Source organism: Phyllobates terribilis, unplaced genomic scaffold (genome assembly GCF_046119375.1).
Source record: "Phyllobates terribilis strain yellow unplaced genomic scaffold, ASM4611937v1 Scaffold_2__4_contigs__length_985480577, whole genome shotgun sequence".
Taxonomy (NCBI): domain Eukaryota; kingdom Metazoa; phylum Chordata; class Amphibia; order Anura; family Dendrobatidae; genus Phyllobates; species Phyllobates terribilis.
Genome location: NW_027362762.1, coordinates 208,525,223 through 208,545,299, shown reverse-complemented (window position 1 = coordinate 208,545,299; position 20,077 = coordinate 208,525,223). Strand labels below are relative to the sequence as shown.

Genomic DNA, 20,077 nt, shown 5'->3' with positions numbered 1-20,077 from the left:
GATGTCAAAGTGCAGTCACTTTCCTCCCTCCACTAACCTATCTATGCCCGATATTGCTCTGTCCATTTGTGGTTCTACCATTGCTCCCCAGCAATATGCCAACTGTCTTGGTGTCATATTTAACTCAGATCTTTCCTCCACTCCCCACATTGGATCACTTGCTCACTCACGTCACCTACACCTCAAACATTTCTAGAATTTGACCTTTGACTCGGCAAAAACACTTACTGTAGCTCTTATTTATTCTCGTCTGGACTATTGCAACGTTCTACTGATTGGTCTCCCTCTTACTAAACTCTCCCCTCTCCAATCTGTCCAGAATACAGCGGCCAAGATCATATTATTTTCAAACCATTACACCGATGCCTCTACCCTGTGCCAGTCGTTGCACTGGTTGCCCATCCGATACAGAGTTCGATATAAACTTATCACTCTCACCCACAAAGCTCTCCACAATTCAGCACCACTCTACATCCCCTCCCTCGTCTCAGTCTACCACCCTACCCGTGCCCTCCATTCTGCTAATGACCTAAGATTAACATTCTCAATAATCCAAACCTCCCATTCCCCTCTCCAAGACTTCTCGCGTGATGCACCAATTCTTTGGAATGCACTATCTAGGACAATTTGATTAATTCCCAATACCCACAGTTTTAAACGTGGCCTAAAAACACATTTCTTTAGACTGGCCTATCGCCTCACCACACTTATCCAACTATCCCCGTTTAGCCCAAAAATGATTCTTCAAAATCATGACTCTCGTAGCATCTGTTCACACACCCTCCCATGCACTTAATAGCCCTCTGTCTGTACTTGTACACATACTGGCTGGTGACCGGTTTATGCAGCGTTATGTGAATATCCTATTTATTATAATTATGGCTGGACCATACAATGCAAGCACTTTATCATTTACCTTTTGTGTCTCCCCTATTTCCTCATAGATTGCGAGCAGGGCGCTCACTTCTCTTGGTATCTGAGTTATGTGTTAATCTGTAATGATAATGTCTTTATTCTCTGTACAAGTCCCCTCTAAAATGTAAAGTGCTGCGGAATATGTTGGCGCTATGGAAATAAAAATTATTATTAGGGCTGCACCGCTCCCTTGCCTTGCGGCTTGCTATGTGCTGGGAAGGCGATTCGTTCCTAACAACTTGGACCATCGGAATTGTTGCACCACTGATCCAAACTATGTACTCTCCCTTACTCCTACTTCTGCCTCGGTGTCATTGGAGGAGTACAAAATTTTACAATTTAATTATTAAAAATCCTTTCCCTTCTCAAGAACAGTGGGCTTTTAATTCTATTGATTACTGCCGGTTGGGTTAACAGTCACTTCTGCAGTGTATCAGTGGTAATCAGTCTCCTAGGCAAGAAGCGCAGCACGTACAAGCTCTTTCCAAATAAAGCTTGAAAGCGAGCGCTGCTCTGAACGTGGCTCCGGCCAAGCTTCAGGGTGCCTGCGCTCCTCCAATGCTGCACAGACAAAGCTGCCACTCTGCTTACAGCATTGGAGAGTATATAGTTTGGACCAGTGGCGCAACAAATCAATGCCAATGGTCCAAACGGTCAATCAATCAGGAGCTCACTACCCCCGGCACTAGGAGGCCGGGAGGCAAAGGAGCAGTGCGCTTCTAATTGAGAATATGGGTCAAACTTTTTAAAGAGCTGGTCTAGGATAACTATATAATTTAGAAAGTAATCTAACACGAAGGAACCTAACAGTGATGTAATGTACTCACTGTAAGGATTCTGCTATTTCTACAATCCAGGTGGTCATCATATGCAGTTTTCCCTACTGCTTCTCTTCACTGTTTCAACTGAGAGATGCAGAAGAAAAACCGGTCGGCACGTGATCACAAATGTAAAAACTTAACAGTGAGAACAATACACATAATTAGGATTATGCAGGTTATAGTCTCCGCTAAATGAAAAAGTCCCAGACAGTCCCTTTAAGTGCTAAACATACTTAATAGTCAGGAACCCATGAATGGTCGGTAATATGGCATTCAACTTGAAGAAATAATTTTCTTATTAATTTTAATAAAGCTTAACACATTACTGCACATCTTTGATTAAAAACAAGTTAACATTTAAAAAGGCAATGAGCGCAGACCTATGGGGAATAGGTTAAAATGTTTGTCGTGATGTGATTCACAACTCTCGCAGATTTCAGGAAATTAATGTGAGGTATCTGTTCTCCAGGGCACGTTAATATTGGCTGCTAAACATCTGACAGCGCAATAAATCATCGCAGGCTTCTTCTAAAGAGAGATGAAGAGATGAAATACTGGCTCTGCTCTGGGGAACCACCAAGCACCACACACACTTCAAGGCACAGATAGTATATAAGTGTGCAAAGAGTATCATAGAGACACACAAAGCATCACGTACATTACTGAATGCCGGAATACAAAGAATTCTCCATGATCAGTCTCCATTCTACAGGGGTGAATGACAAGAACAGGGTAAAGCTACCACAAATACATTGCTCTGGCAATCAATTCACATAAACAGTCTACTCATTTTTATGACTTCTGTCTGCATTTTACTTACATGCATTAAAGAGGTTGGCCACTTTTTTTTTTTTATTATTATTGATTATGGGGTGCACCCCTGCCGATCAGCTATTACCGGAACCAGTCGCGGACGGAAGATCTCAGATTCTGCCAGAACACAACAGCGCCGTCACTCCTATAGACCCCAATGGATCCCATGTTGAGGACCTATCCTAAGGATCGTAGCACTGGACAACCCCTGTCTGCCCACCAAGACCAGCCTTTTGAGCAGACTGAAATGCCATGTCTAGTGTAAAAGTGATGGCCCTCACTGCTAGGGATGAGCAAACCCCAGGATGTTCGGATTCGTCCGAACATTAGGCCAAAGTTTAGTTAGGTTACGAGAACTGTACATGAACCCCAAAGAATCTGGAAAAGCTCTCTCTCTCAACACTAAAACAGACTTCCGGGAGAAGTCCATGTTCGCAGTTCAGCACCAGACACTAGGTGTCTGGCACGAACACCAAACTTTATCATCATCTCTACTCGCTACTGCTTTGGGAAACCCTGAGAATTCATGGTCTTTAGACTCATGATATGCCAATATACACAACCTCTCCATAAAGATGTAATGGAAGGTCTAAAGTCGTAAAATGGGTTAAAATATTCCAACCAATGTAGCATCCAATAATAACACAAACAGTCATAAAAAAAAAATGAAAATTATGCAACAACTAGAATAAGAAAAAACAATATTACAGTAAGTTCCATCATTCTGGATTATCATCGGAGTTTTTCGTATATAAGGATGATGCACTGAGAAACTCATGGCTGTCATTTTACTTTCTCTGAGCGAGAAATTGCTCATGATTGCTCTCTGCAGCATGCACAATCCCTATAGCTTATAAGCCTTAAAAACTCTATAAGAACGCGGAACTCACTTGAAATGACCTTTCCATAGTAATTGCAAAGTAATATTCTCTCCTGGGATATCTGCGCTCACAGATGAACACATGGTTACATATCCTGCCCTTCTCTCCCGTCTGTTTCGTAAACAGCAACTTCCCAATCATCTGTGAGGAAATAGCTTTGGCTTCTTCGGGACTAAAATGAAAGAATAGAAAATGAAGTATTAGGGTAAAGACGAAAAAGCAGACATGTATTTTAAGTGCTAGCACCCTGCCACTGCTCTACATTGCCCCCGCTCAGATGGATAAACAAATGACCATTATGGGAAGCATTCCCAGCAATGTCACCTCCACAAATTGTCCATCTCTGACATTTTCAACTTGTGTAAGGTTAGAGATGAGAGCAGATTCTTTGGAAATTCAATCACTGCATTGGAATGATTGGAAAAAGCTCATTTTCGTAGATATGTATTACCATGCACGGCTCGGAGAGCACTCAATAAAAGCATCTAATTCTGAGCAAGCTAAACTAAACTAGAAATTCATGATGTGCACATGTTCCTGTCAAATTACCTTTAACATCATTTTATATCTAGAATGAAAGTATTGGAAAAGGAAAACATGGCTGCTTTCTTCCAGAAACAAAACTTTTGTCTATGCTATTGCCCTGGTATTACAAGGCCATTCAATTAAAGTTAAAGGGAACCTGTCAGCTTGTAATGCTGTTCAATCTATAGGCAGTACAAAGGGAGTATAGGCAGGAGCCGAGGGGGCTGTAATGCTGTGCAATCTATAGGCAGTACAAAGGGAGTATAGGCAGGAGCCGAGGGGGCTGTAATGCTGTGCAATCTATAGGCAGTACAAAGGGAGTATAGGCAGGAGCCGAGGGGGCTGTAATGCTGTGCAATCTATAGGCAGTATAAAAGGAGTATAAGCGGGAGCCGAGGGGGCTGTAATGCTGTGCAATCTATAGGCAGTATAAAAGGAGTATAGGCGGGAGCCGAGGGGGCTGTAATGCTGTGCAATCTATAGGCAGTATAAAAGCAGTAAAGGCAGAAGGAGCCGAGGGGGCTGTAATGCTGTGTAATCTATAGGCAGTATAGAAGGAGTATAGGCAGAAGGAGCCGAGGAGGCTGTAATGCGGTTTAATCTATAGGCAGTATAGAAAGTATAGGCAGGACCCGAGGGGGCTGTAATGCTGTGCCATCTATACGCAGTATAGAAGGAGTATAGGCAGGAGCCAAGGGGGCTGTAATGCTGTGCAATCTATAGGCAGTATAGAAAGTACAGGCAGGAGCCGAGGGGGCTGTAATGCTGTGTAATCTGTAGGCAGTATAGGAGGAGTATAGGCAGGAGTTGAAAGGGCTGTAATGCTGTGCAATCTATAGGCAGTATAGAAGGAGTATAGGCAGGAGCCAAGGGGGCTGTAATATGCTGTGCAATCTATAGGCAGTATAGAAGGAGTATAGGCAGGAGCCAAGGGGGCTGTAATGCTGTGCAATCTATAGGCCATATAGAAGGAGTTTAGGCAGGAGTTGAAGGGGCTGTAATGCTGTGTAATCTGTAGGCAGTATAAAAGGAGTATAGGCAGAAGGAGCCAAGGGGGCTGTAATGCTGTGCAAACTATAGGTCATATAGAAGAAGTATAGGCAGGAGCCGAGGGGGCAGTAATGCTGTGCCATCTATACGCAGTATAGAAGGAGTATAGGCAGGAGTTGAAAGGGCTGTAATGCTGTGCAATCTATAGGCAGTATAGAAGGAGTATAGGCAGGAGCCGAGGGGGCTGTAATATCTATAGGCAGTATAGAAGGAGTATAGACAGGAGCCGAGGGGGCTGTAATGCTGTGCAATCTATAGGCAGTATAGAAGGAGTATAGGCAGGAATCCGAGGGGGCTGTAATATATATAGGCAGTATAGAAGGAGTATAGGCAGAAGGAGCCAAGGGGGCTGTAATGCTGTGCAATCTATAGGCAGTATAGAAGGAGTATAGGCAGAAGGAGCCAAGGGGGCTGTAATGCTGTGCAATCTATAGGCAGTATAGAAGGAGTATAGGCAGGAATCCGAGGGGGCTGTAATATCTATAGGCAGTATAGAAGGAGTATAGGCAGGAGCTGAGGAGGCTGAATGCTGTGCAATCCATAGGCAGTATAGAAGGAGTATAGGCAGGAGCCAAGGGGGCTGTAATACTGTTTAATTATAGGCAGTATAGAAGGAGTATAGGCAGGTGCTGAGGAGGCTGTATTGCTGTGCAATTATAGGCAGCATAGAAGGAGTATAGGCAGGAATCTGTAATGCTGTGCAATCTATAGGCAATACAAAAGGAGTATAGGAGATAGTAATAGAAGCAGATATTAATGCTCTGCTATCTATAGGCAGTATAGAAGGAGTATAGGCAGAAGGAGCCAAGCAGATAATAACGCTGTGTAGTCTATAGGCAGTATAAAAGGAGTATAGGCAGAAGGAGAGGGGTAGATTGTTATATAGTTTTGTGGAAAAAGATTCAGTATAACAAAGGTATTAGTTGATAAAATTGTGTACTTTTTCTATGCTTAGAGGAGTCTGGAGGGCGATCCTATCTAGTGATTGACAGTAATTTCTGTGCGCACAGGCTGTCAAACACTGACAAGGTATGCCCACTGGACGCACAAACAAAAATAAGCAGGGATTCACATCAATAAATTGCATGTTTTACTGAACCCATAATATAGAACTGAACTCTGGCTGCAACAATACTTTCTAAACCAGGAAAAAACAAACAAAAATAGTAATGGGGCCCCAAAAAAACTCTAATTAAGAATAAAAAACGTGTTTGTTTTGAGGGAAAAAATTATTTACTGCATTCAGTTTGTAGAAAAAAGAATTAAATAACTTTATAGTACGAGTCATGATGGGGGCAGGTATACTACACCTTATTTTTTTTTTTTTTTATCTATTTTTTTGCCATTGAGATTTGTTTGTTGTTTTAATATATTTTAAAATTGTGATTTTAATTTTACGCAAAAGTAGTAAAAACTAACTTCATAAAGTTTGGTTTTATTGCAATGGCACACACCTGCAGAATAAAGTTAATTTTGTTTAAAAAATAACTCTAGAATTGTTCATTTTTGCTCATTTCATCTCCAAAAACATAATAAATGTGCCATAAAATGGTACCAGAGAAAACTACACAGCTTGTCACTCCAAAAAAAAGGCCTTCACGCATGCCAGTTGACGGAAAAATTTAAAACATTAGAGTATGGTAAGAACAATGATTTTTTTTCTCAGTTTATATTTTGTTCAAAGGTAATACAAACATGAGTATAACTATATAAATTTCATAGGTAAGGAACTTGCGCTGTTAGGGTGCGAACAGAAGTGATGGAGAGAGTAAAATATTTAAAAAAGAGCAAATTTATTTGATGAATATAATGAAAAGTATTAAAAAGTAACTAAGAAAGTTTAAAGAGTTCAAATTTATACTAATACGGAAGGGAACACTTGAGATTGTTGATTGTGGTCTGGAATAAGGTGCAACGTGCCTCTTTAGTAAGTACGGTAGGTAGAGGAGGTCCCCCGATTAAGTAGATGGAGGACGTGGCGAGTCCGGTCTGGTAATTCTGTCTCCAGATAGAGGTGAAACTGTAGCGTTATAGACGTGGTCTGGCAGTGTGGAAGCGGATAGGGAGGAGCGGTCCCAGCAATAGCCTATAGGAGCGGCGAGAATCTGTGCTGGCCAGGTTATTTTAAGGACAGCCACTGTTGATAGGTGAATACCCGTATTGCCTGGAAACCAGAGGTACTTGCCACTGACCGGGTGTGGATCCATGAGTGACTAAGACCAGGTTGGTGTCCTGATGAAGTAAGTTAGAGTGGAATTCCGACAGCACAATAGGAGCGCGAGTAGCTGCCTGGCTTGGCACTGAAAAATCCTGGTGCTTAATTTAGGACTTCCACCAGTTTCTTCATGCTCTTCACTCCTCAGCCACCTGCCCTTTACATAGAGTATAATGATTTTATACAATACAGTCTTTCTTGTTTGAGCAAGACGGACTTGAGCCACTTTTTCACAGTGGATGACAAGGTCAAGAGGCGGACAGAGGGGAAGAAATGTCTGATAAGCAAAGATGGAAACTGAGTTCTGATATACAAAGTTTCTTATATGTGCCTGAGTGATGATACAGCCTAAAATCTTAATAAGCTAGACATTTAGATTTGTTCATCCAAGAGAAATACTCTATTATCTTTGTGTATTTGTGTCTGGTCAATAAGAACAGACCAGTATTTGTATAACCCTGAATGTTGAATGATATTCCTTTGGAAACAATCATGTTTACTATGCGAATGATAAATTGTACTAAAAGTCAGCTAGAGCTTTATTTACAATAGCCCCTGTGACACCAACTATGTAAATTGATTAGCTCAAACAATGATAGATGAGCCCTGAACCTTTACCTCTTACCTGTGACTAATGACCGTTGACCTGAGGATGTGTACTTAAAAAGGACATGTGCTTCTGTAGCAGAGAGACTTTAAACATGGATGTATTTAGTGCTGCAAGCAGAATCAAGGAGCATCAGAACGACTTTACAAGGAGAATGAGACATCCTTCAGGACAGCAGATGGATTGTGTAATGCACACGCCCGGACTGACTGGCGTGTGCGTGTTTATGTAGTGATTCCACTGTGCAATGAATCGGAGAGTGCCTGGAGGGGCGTAACTAAGTATCTGCCCGATCCAACCAAGGTCGCACGACGGCATACGACGCCAGTGCACCAGGGAGGAACCGAGCAGAGGAACCAGGGTCTACTCCAGGTCAGACTCCGGACAAAGCTGTTGACCCACACCGGGGAATACAGGAACAGGCAGACTAGAACGCAGGCTGGGTAGGGTCCAGTACAGACTGGGAGACAAATTCGAAACCGCAGACGCGGTGGACAGGGCAGAGCAAAGCGAAAACCGCAGACGCGGTGGACAGAGCTGAGCAAAGCGAAAACCGCAGACGCGGTGGACAGAGCTGAGCAAAGCGAAAACCGCAGACGCGGTGGACAGAGCTGAGCAAAGCGAAAACCGCAGACGCAGTGGACAGAGCTGAGCAAAGCGAAAACCGCAGACGCAGTGGACAGAGCTGAGCAAAGCGAAAACCGCAGACGCGGTGGACAGACCTCTGTACACACGGAACAGACTAGAAGGGAAAGGCAGAACTAGATACCCACAGGGTACTTGCAGAGAAGTAGCGAGTGGACCACAAACTCACAAACGGAAGTACAGTGACAACGAGCAGGAGTTCGGTACGAGTTCAGACTCTGCAGAAAAAGGGAAAGTACGGACATAGAGAAAAACAAAACAGGCTAGGAGAGTATTCAGATAAGAACAGACACAGCAGCAAGATACAGGAGCAGGTTCACACAGGCCTGGAAATACAGCCTCCAGGATAGGCAGAAGACAACAGGCTAGAAGATAATACAGACAGGACACAGTTCAGACACGGGAACAGATACCGAAGGCAGGAAACATAAACGGGACCTGGCATATCAGTGACCAAAGGCCAACTGACAGAACACAATGCTCAGGCCGGGATTCATTGGAGCAGCTGGGTTAAATACCAGATGGCAGACAGCAACAGGCTGAGGACGCACAAGGGGTGTGTCTGCAGCAGGTACAAGAAACAGGAAGTGATCGGGCGCCGCCCTTAAGCAGCAGAAACAGAGGCAAACAGACAGCATGGAGGGAAGCCAGGCTAGCAAACTGGACTGGAGATCAAGTGCGCGCTCTTGCACAGTGGGAGATGGACCACTATGCAAGGACGCCGCCAGGTATGTTACAGATTGTATGGCATTACCCAAAGAGACACAGATTTGTATTCTACATGATTCTAGTCTAAGGGTATCGGCCCTGACTGGAAAGATATGGATCTGCTTCATTAACCATCAGAGAGACCTTGGATACATTTTGGGGAGACCAGGGTTGGGACGAAGAAGTCACCTGGCCGCATGGATATATTGCTTGGGGTTGCCAGAAGGGACCCACGAGTCGCCTGCAACCCACGGAGACATTCGGAGAAGCCAGATTGGGACCCACCGGTCATCTGGCCCCATGGAAACTCTCGGAGAGGCCAGCTTGGGATCCTCGGGTCTCCTGGTCTTGTACCTCGATGGACTGCTAGCTTCCCAAGTTTGCCGCTACCTCCTTTGCAAAGTTTGTTAAAAGTACAGTTCCTTTTTCAGTGAATGCTATCTCATTCGACACACATGTACGGAGAGATCCGTCACTCAAGAGGAGCAGGGAGGAGAGAAGATGCCAGGGACCGGCTTCTGGGACTAGTCACCCAAGCAGGATGGTCCCCAATAGGCGGGAAAATGAATTTTTTTTCAGAAACACCATAGCTGAATTGACAGAGCCAGTGTCTGATATATGCTGCCTGTGGTCCGGTCAGCATGCGTCAATTGTCAGGGTGCCTTTAAAGCCCCTAATATGTGTTATGAAATAATTAGACACAGATTTGGGGCCTAAGAAGTAATACGAGATTAGAAATGTTGAGAGCAACTTTATAGGTATTCTGTGGCTGTACTAATAGGGATGTTTTGGGGTTGAAAGTATACAGAGGATGAACTGCAAACATAACCATATGTCTACTGTTTAACTGAGATTTTAATGTGAGACAAGTATGTGTACTGCCCAAGTCTAAAAGGTAATAAGTCAAACTTACGAATAGACAATCTTCACTCCTCCTTTCAGACCACCTTCAAAAGACCCCTTTCCTCTTCCACCAGCAAGAACTTGGGCCTTTACAACCAAATCCTTGGAGCCTTCAGGTAGAAGACAGAAAATAGTTGTTAACAAGAAAATTTGGGGAAACTTTCATAATACAAAGCGCCCACCAGTTACAATACTGACATAGAAAGCTGAGCTACAGTCTTAAAAACTAGGAAAGCACATGTACAACTGCCACTCTATTCAGATGGGGGGCATGGGACCCTCTTCCAAGCAACGAGTACAAGTCTTGGTGCTCAAACCCTCATCAATCTAGCGGTTATCACCAATCCTGCACATAGGTGGCAACTAGTGATGATCACAAGTGCTCATTACTCGAGTTTGCCTAGGGTGCTCAGGTATGCATCCAGTAGCACGGGTGCTCGAGTGACATGCTCGAGTTCCCACAGCTGCATGTTTTGCATCTGTTAGACAGTCACAAAACATGTGGGGATTGTCTTTGTAAGTCAATCCCCGCATGTTTTGTGGCTAACAACCGCGAAACATGCAGCCGCAGGGACGTGAACACCTCACTCGAGCACCCGCGCTATTCGGTGCATATCCGAGCACCCTAGGCAAACTGAAGTAATGAGCACTTGCACTCATCACTAGTGGTAATATATTATAACCAGAATATCCCTTTAACCACTAATTGGCTACAGTGTAGTTAACTGGTGATCGGCACATCAGCTTCTGGTTCAGCAGAGATCGTTGGGGTAGCGGCTCTGTAGCAGTAAGAGAGAAAAAAAGGAGGCTTTTTTTTCCCCACCATGGCAGCTTCCACTTTTTACGTTAAAAAATATTGTGGAAAACCCCTTTAAACTGGCTAAAAAAAAAACATGATTTTCCGAAAACTAAAGATCACATCTATACAAAATAGATCATTCACTTGTAGAAAAAAATCAATCTGTACATGCACAGAGACAGTCTGACAATTCAAGGTATCAAGGATCTTTGCTGAAGGCTGAGAAAAGAGAAAACTATTTACTTAGCATATGACACTTATCTGTTGAGACGACAAAAGTAAAAATGTACAAATGTGTACAAAACTAGGCAAGTTTAGCGCAGACAGATGGAAATCCCAGACTTCTAGAAAAAGCTATCTGGAGACACATCCATAACGATTCAACTTATTCTGCAGTCTTGGATAAAATTATATATAAACAGCTCTAAACTGGATAATGAAAAAAAAAATCTGAATTCTAGATAAAAAGGAATGTGTCACAACATAAATAACCTTATTTTATTTTAAATATAAATGTTTGTTATTTTTTTAATTTCACATATAAACTATCTATATAAAAAAATTGTAAAAAAATAAATAAAAAAAACAACACAGGAATCTTGAAATTTTCACTCTGATCACTGGGGGTATTCTAGACTCATACTTCATTGTTATTATCACAGACAGGATCACAATTAAGGCAATATCTCTGTATACCACACAACACGGTATTCACATGCCACAGAACGTGATGTCACAGCTCCCCTCCTCCCCCTCTCTTCATAATGACTTATGCTCAGATAGCTCTCCTGTACAAGACAATGAGTCACAGTCAGGGCTCTTTCACACGTCAGTGTGTCCGGGACATGTGGTGACAGTTTCCACACGTACTGGAGACACTGACACACATACAGCCATTCAAATCTATGGGTCTGAGCACGTTAGTGTGTTTCCACGGACCGTGTGTCCATTTGCTCCACACGCATGTCCGTTTTTTCCGGCTGCACAGTCCGCAAAATGTCTAAAACTGAACACACACGGATAACATCCGTGTGTCATCAGTGTGACACGTACCGGCGCCTGGGAATCTGTGTACAGTTAGCGCTGTTCCCAAGCGCTGGGTGCTGAACACTGCCCTCATCATTGTCTCTTGCTCGCGCTGTGATGTTGGCAGTAGTAGTGTCTGCTCCCGCAGTGTCCCTGTGTAAAAATAAGAATAAAATAATAAAATCCTTAAACTCACCTGTCCGGCTGTAATCCTCTGACGGCTGATGCCGAGGAGCCAGGGAGAATCAGCTGCTCCAGCGAGCTGGCCCTGCACTGAGCAGAGCTCACTGAGTGACAGGATACCGCTCCTGAGCTCAGCGCAGCTCTGGGCCCCGCTCATTCTCCCCGGCTCATTTCCTGGTTCAAGTTTAACTTGGATACCACTTTGGGAAGGAAAAAGGGATCCAATCTGAGAACCAACCTGTCGTTTAGTACTTTCAGGTAAGGATCTAGAATCGAGAGTGCTTGGCTCTCCCCTACCCGTTTTGCCGTGGTGATTGCTACCAGAAAAACTGTTTTCATGGAGAGTAGATCTATCCCTGACTGCTCCATAGGCTCAAATGGAGATTTGCATAAGGCTCCTAACACTAGATTTAGATCCCATAACGGTACAAGATTTCTAAGCGTAGGTTTTAGGCGAGAGATTGCTCTGGTAAACCTTGATACCCATGGGTGGTCTGCTAAGGGATAGTCTTAGAAAGAACTCAGGGCAGAAATATGCACTTTTAATGTGTTCGGCCTAAGGTCTTTATCAAAGCCTTGTTGGAGAAAGTCTAGAATTTTAGGGATGTCGGGCTTATCCAAGCCCATGCCTGATTCTCCTGTAAATAAGCAAAATTGCTTCCACACCCGGGCATATATGGTTGATGTTATCGGTTTTTTGTTGGCTTGCAAAGTCGAGCTTACACGATCCGATAAGCCCTTGGAAGCTAGGATGCGCCTTTCAGGATCCACGCTGTTAACTAAGGAAGATGGACATCTTGATAATACAAGGGACCCTGAGATAGAAGGTCAACCCGGCGTGGAAGAATAAATGGGTGATCCATCGACATTTGTTGTAACAACAGAAACCAGCTCTTCTTGGGCCAATATGGCGCTAATAGAATCAAAGTTGTCTGCTCCTGTTTTATCTTCCTCAATACTCTTGCAATTAGGGGCATTGTAGGGAAGGCATATACAATATCTCTTCCCCAGGGCTGAGAGAGCGCATCTAACCCTTCCGGGTTGATGGAGAAGAATCGCTGGAGCTTCCTGTTCTTTTTGGTAGCAAACAAATCTATGGAGGGCAAGCCCCATTTCTGGATTATTTGCTTGAAGACATCTGGGTTCAGCTCCCACCCGGAGAACCAGACTTTCTCTCTGCTGAGGTAGTCCGCTATTGTGTTCTCAGATCCTTTGAGGTGAATTGCTGACACCGAAAGAACATTCACTTCGATCCACTGGAAGATTTGAGTTGCTAGCATCTGCAACTGTATTCCGTTGGGGCCTCCCTGCCGAAGAAGAAAGGCAGATGAGAGTTTAGAAGTACTCCGTAGGCTGTGTGCCCACGATGCGTTTTTTAAGCGTTTCCGCAGCGGCAAAAACGCTGCAGAAACGCTTAAAAAATGCATGGTAGAACGCCTGCCATGTTCCCCAATGATAATCCGCATGTGCTACGCACATGCTGCAGAAATTTCCGCTGCGGATTATCATTGCGGGAAAAAAACGCAGCACTACCAGTTATTTTGCGGAAGCGCTGCGTTTTCACCACCATTGACTTGCATTGGAACGCATGGATTCCGCATCACTGTATATGTAGATGCGCCTTCCATGCGTTTCAATGTGCGGATGGTACCCGGGTGTGGAGGAGAGGAGACTCTCCTCCGGACTCGGGTACCATAGAACCTGTGAAAAAAAGAATAAAATAAAAAATAAATGTTATATTTACCTTCTGGCGGCCCCCGCTCTCCTTGTCTTCACTTGCTGGCAGATCGCGATGGACTGAAGGACATGTGACGGGTCACGCGATGCTGACGTCGGCAGGTCCTTCAGTGTACCGCGATCTGCCGACAAGGGAGAAAGGAGCGAAGCAAGACTCCGGGGGCCATCAGAAGGTAAGTATAGATTTATTTTTTTATTTTTAAACATTCTTCACGGTCACACTATATAAATCCATGTCTTTTGCATGGATTTATATAGTGTGACCAAGTTGACAAGCACTTTCCAAGTGATGCTAAAATCGCTTGGAAAGCGCTTGTCAACCAGCATGTGGAAATGCATGTGAAGAACGCTTCACATCCGCATGTCCCTGGCAGGAAAAACGCATGTACAATCCGCATGCGTTTTTTCTGCCAGGGGAGATGCAGAAACGCTCAAAAAAAATCCGGAGCATTTCTGCATCGTGGGCACATAGTTTAAGAACACCTTTTCGGTGCTTGGCTGGAGACTTGATTTTTCCCAATTGATTCCCCATCCTAAGGTTTGTAGGGTTTCGATTGTCTTTATTTGTTGTTGGAGAAGAGCGGGCTCTGATTCGGCCACTAACAATATATCGTCCAGATATGGTATTATAATTATGCCCTGTTTTCTGAGGAAGGCTGCAACCTCCGTTATTAGCTTTGTAAAAATTCTGGGAGCGGATGACACACCGAAAGGAAGACAAGCAAACTGGAAGTGATATAACTGTCTCCTCGCTCTAGGGCAAATCCCAAATACTGATGATGGGTCGGATGGATAGGAACATGATAATACGCATCCCGGAGATCTAGGGTGCACATAACCGAATCTTTTTGTACTAGAGGGATGCTGGACCTGATTGCTTCCATCTTGAATTTCTGTACTGCACTGAATGATTTAGGGGCTTTAGATTTATTACCGTACGTCTTTTGCCCGACGGTTTCAAGATCGAGAAGAGGGAGGAATAATGGCCTAATCCTATTTCCAAGGGAGGTACTTGTTCCACCGCCCCTATAGAATCCAGGGTTATTACATCAAGCCAAAGGGCTTGAGAGGCCGAGGGAGAGAGAGAGCGGGTAGTCTGAAAACGTTGTAGGGGAGGATGGGAAAATTCTATTTTGTACCCCTCTTTTATTGTGCGCAGGAGCCATTGTTTTTTTGTTATGGCTTGCCATTTTTCCCAAAAAATCCGAAGCCTCCCCCCAATCCCCATAGAGTCAGGGTCTACTCGGAGGGCCAGAGAAAAACTGGGCTGCTCTCTCTCTTCCCCCTTTTCTGTAGCACCATCTCCCCGTTTTACCTTTATCCCTATAGTCTCGTTTAGGACTGGACCGAAAACCTGGGAACCAGAAAAGGGGATAGAACAAAGCTTATTTTTTGAGTGGCTATTCCCAGTCCAAGTTTTGAGCCAAATCGCGCGCCTTGCCGAATTAGATAGGACAGTACTTCTGGATGCGAATCTAACAGATTCAGCTGAAGCGTCAGCCAAAAACTGTGTCGCTATTTTTAATAATGGCAGGGATTTTGATATTATTTCTCTAGGGGTATTAGAGACTATGTGATCTGACAGCTCGTCTATCCATAGAAACATAGACCTAGCTACAGAGGTAGCCGCTATATTGGTTTTTATAACCGCAGCTGATGTTTCCCAGCATCTTTTCAGCATAGTCTCTGCTTTCCTGTCCATTGCGTCCTTTAGACAGGAAGTGTCCTCAAAAGGAATAGACGTTTTTCTTGCAACTTTTGCAATAGGAATATCCACTTTGGGAACTTCCTCCCATAGCTTGATATCCTCAGGGTTGAATGGAAGCCGTGCCCTAAATTCTTTCGGGATGGTGAGTTTTTGCTCTGCATCATCCCATTCCTCGAGAATTATAGCTTTAATGTTCTCATTAACTAGAAAGACTATTTCTTTGTCTTTTAAGGCCTGAAAACATTTCATCCTGCTTAGAAATGGGTATGTGAGTGTCTTCTAAATTCATAGAGCTCCTCACGGACTTTAATAGATCATCTGTACGTTCAATTGAAAACATATATTTTTTCCTTTCTTCCAAAGGCATTTGGGATAGAGTTTGTTCCTCTCCTTCCTGACTCCAGATATTCCCCTTCCTCAGATGATTCCTCCATTTCCCACCTAGGTCTTTTATGGCGGGAGGAGGACTGTACAGTCTGGGGTATACAGAGTCAAACCCACAGCGTCCAGATGTTACAGCATAGTGGATGGGATTTCTAGAAATCCCATGTCCACTAAGCGTGCAACTGAGGCAGCGAATCACACGCGGACACTGACATGCGGTGTGTCTTTCACGACCACAGCATGTCGATTTCTCTTGTGGAGTTGCTAGTCATCGCAACGTAAATTTTACCACTAGAATGTATTGAATGCGGTAAATCTGCATAGTTCAGTGAACACATGTGGATTTACCTGTGTTCAATAGAATGCAGCCCTTTAGACGCAGCAAAAATATGCTGTGTCCAAAGCGCTGCTACGTCCAGATCGTGGGCACATATCCTAATACTAAATAAAATGTCGTGGGCTCCCGCGTCATTTTCATAACCAGCAGAGGGAAAGCCAAAAGCTGAGAGCTGATATTAGTAGCCAGAGAAAGGGTCATTAGCCAAAATTGTTGCCTGGGTATTAATAACAGCCCATAGCTGTTTACTTAGCCTTTACTGGTTAGATTAAAGGGGACCACTGAAAAAAAATAATATATGGTCCCCCTATAAAATCTAACCAGCAAAGGCTAAACAGACAGCTGCGGGCTGATATTAATAGCCAGGGAAGGGGCCATGAGTCCTGGCCCCCTCCACAGCTAATAATATCAGCTCTCAGCTGAACTGGAACTGGCGCATCCATAAGATGCGCCAAATCTGTCGCTTAGCCTCCGCTCTTCCCACTGCCGAGTGGGGTAATAACGTTGGGGTTCATGTCAGTTTTGTATTGGCGGCTGATATGAATCCCAGGTTAGTAATGGAGAGGAGTCTATAAAACGCCCCCATTACTAACCCCGTAGTAAGGTATTTGACGTTTATCAATAAAGACACGGGCAGATTTTATTATATTTAAATAAAATTACACACAGTTTTAATCTTTTATTCAAAAATAAAAAAACACTGTATACTCACCTAACTCCCAGTCCCCAAAGCCCTTGTCTCCTGTAAGAAACCAAAACTAAAAAACAATCATATCCCTCACCTGTCCGCCGTTATGACGTAATCCACAGTGTCCCACAAAGATCTGGGTCACTTCTACAGCAGCCACATCAGCAATCACTGATGTGACTGCTGTAGAAGACAGCACTTTATACGCTGACAGGAGTGTAATCACTCCAGTCAGTGCACATTGCTGCGCTGCTGGGGCTGAGTTCACCGGAGTTCATCAGCAGAAGATCAGCTGATAAGCCCAGATGCCCTCATTTACAGCATCAGTGCTGCGTGGGAAAATTCCCATGCAGCACCGGTGTCCTAAAAGGAGGTTCTACAGCTCTCAGCTGATCTTTCGCTGATGAACTCCGGTGAACTCAGTCCTGGCAGTGCTGCGATGTACACTGCTCGGAGCGATCGCACTCCTGTCAGTGTATTGCCGGCTGATCGGATCACCATGGGACATCGGGTGGAAGGCGGACAGGTGAGAATAAGGTGTTTATTACACTGTGCACAGACGCCGGCTGAGGAGACTACTTCTCTCCTCAGCCGTGCATGCTCCCGCTGTTATCACACAATGATGACTGTGCGGTTTTGCGGGGTTTTTGACTCATTGACTTGAATTGAGTAGGTCAAATACTCATCAAACATCCATATCAAATCCGCAAATATATTTATACCTGTGTTTTTGCTGCAGATTTGACTGACTCAATTCAAGTCTACGGGTGAAAAACGAAGCAGAAAAGCACAAAGAATTGACATGCTGCAGATTTAAAAGCAATGACAGTCCTGTCAGGAAAATTCCTGATCATGTGCACAGCGCTTCAGGATTGTCATTGCATTAGCTGGCACAAGGATTACATAGCCTTTTTGGTGCATTTCCGAGTGGAAAAAACGCAGCGCAAACGCATCAAATAGCCCAGTGTGCACATAGCCTAAGGCTGCGGCAGACCCACGAGGAGAGAAATGCATAGGACTGGAGAAACAAATGGGTTTTTCTGTGCTGCCATAGAGAAAAAGTGAGAGAATTAACCATTTGAAATTGAATTGGCATCCTACATTTTTTCTCCACAGCAGCGCGGAATAACCCATTTGTTTCTCCAGTTTGATGCATAAATCAGATAATGGTATTTTCTATGTGTTAAAATCACACAAAACAGCCAAGGATTTAATGTATAAGCAACAAAACAACATTTTCACCAGTTAATTTTTTATTAACCTGTAACATATACCGTACCTAATAATTTTGTTCATATCCGTTACAATTGTAAAAATATTAAACAGGCTTACAAAGATTAACAGGAATAAATTTGTATGAAAGACTCAAGCTTCCCTTTTTCCAGCCCATATTAAAAGGTCTAGATCAAAATCATACACAGTCAGCCTGCAGCAAAGACAAAGCAAGGTGACGATGAACGTACAAGACTTCAGTAATATGAGCCAAAAGATAAAAATTCTCCAACATACCCAACATAAAAGATGCATAAAATGTATAAAGACCTAATACATGAAATGTATTCTGAGAGTATCTATTTATCTATCTATCTATCTAATTGTCTTATCCCGTCTGTCTGTCTGTGTCTGTCTGTTCAGGAAATCCCGCGTCGCTCATTGGTCCGGCCGCTGTCTGTCCAGGAAATCCCACGTCGCTCATTGGTCCGGCCGCGGCCAATCAGCAACGCGGGATTTCAGAAAAAAGATGGCAGCCGTTAGCGGCTCATTTGCCGCACGGAGGTTAGCAGCGATGCAGCGGGGAGATGAGCGGCGCTAGCAGCAGAACTACCCCGACCGGCGCCACTGACCTCCATGAGGCTAACGTCGGGAGATCAGCGGCTGGGGCCGCTGATCTCCGGACGGCAAGTGTGAACGGAGGACCGGGGAGCGGCGCCGCCGGTCGGGATGCTTCTGCTGCGAGCAGCCAGTCAACTCCCGGCTTCTCGCAGAGGAAGTAGCCGCACAGGTAGCGCCGCTCCCCGGTCCTCACTAATACGACGCTGATTGGTCGCGGTGGCCGGCCGCGACCAATCAGCGATATGGCCGGCAAATTTAAACGCCGCTCTGCTGATTGGTCGCGGTCGCGACCAATCAGCATTATTGGCGCCAAATTTAAACACCCCTCTGCTGATTGGTCGCGTTTGCAGGCCGCGACCAATCAGCATTATTGATGCCAAATTTAAACACCGCTTTGCTGATTGGTCGCGGTCGCGACTAATCAGCGATTTTGACGCCAAATTTAAACACCGCTCTGCTAATTGCGCCCGGTCGGCCACATACATATTCTAGAATACCCGATGCGTTAGAATCGGGCCACCATCTAGTTCTTTCTATAGTCAGAAGAATACATATGAAAAGCATAAAAGGAAATAGGTAATTAGTACATGAACTACAGTTTAAATCAAGATTTTATGTTAGGCATTTTTAAAGAAGTGTTGGTATTTTTGGTATTTTTTTTTTTTTCATGTTATGGAAATAAACAACTATGAAATCTTTCTGCCTTCACTCGTCACTGAGCTTATTAATAGGCTGACACCGGCTTTTCTGTAGATATCGCTTCTCAGCAGTCATCTCATCACCATCAAAGGTTTATATAGGTAACACAGGATCCACGAGTCACAACAATAGTGGACGGTCACAGCTCACCTCCTCCTCCCTGCAGAAGTCACAAAGTATACCAAGAAAACTCTCTCATAGATGTCAATGAATCACTCCAATCCATTATTTCTTATGGTCCAAATAGAATATATCTAAATGCTATTGACAGTAGATGTGCGCCCCATCAACCCCCCATTATAAATAGAACAAAAAAAAACTACCAGAATATCGGAAGAAAAATATTTACTTTAGGTGACTTGTTTCCTTACAACGAATATATTATTATTATAGCAGCATTTATTTCATGGCGCTTTACATGTGAAAAGGGGTATACATAGCGAAAACAATTACAATAATCTTGAACAAAACGTGACGGCGACTGGTACAGGAGGAGAGAGTATATCATCGTTTGCTGACATTAAAACTAGCTACTGAAATATCATCTTTTTCCAATCTATTTTTTTTTATTGTAGAATTAACAATTCTGTTCCCCACATA

The 20,077-nt window shown here is 43.9% G+C and overlaps 1 protein-coding gene across 1 annotated transcript in view; it reads right to left on the bottom strand.

The window, feature by feature from the left end:
- SUCLA2 (succinate-CoA ligase ADP-forming subunit beta) overlaps positions 1-20,077 on the bottom strand; it is a 97,844-nt gene that overhangs the window by 49,675 nt on the left and 28,092 nt on the right. Inside the window, exons 3-4 of the mRNA XM_073663835.1 lie at positions 10,094-10,193; positions 3,440-3,602 (exon numbers count right to left, since the gene is read on the bottom strand). Of these exons, the coding sequence (XP_073519936.1) occupies positions 3,440-3,602; positions 10,094-10,193 (263 nt within the window). The remainder of the gene's footprint in view (positions 1-3,439; positions 3,603-10,093; positions 10,194-20,077) is intronic.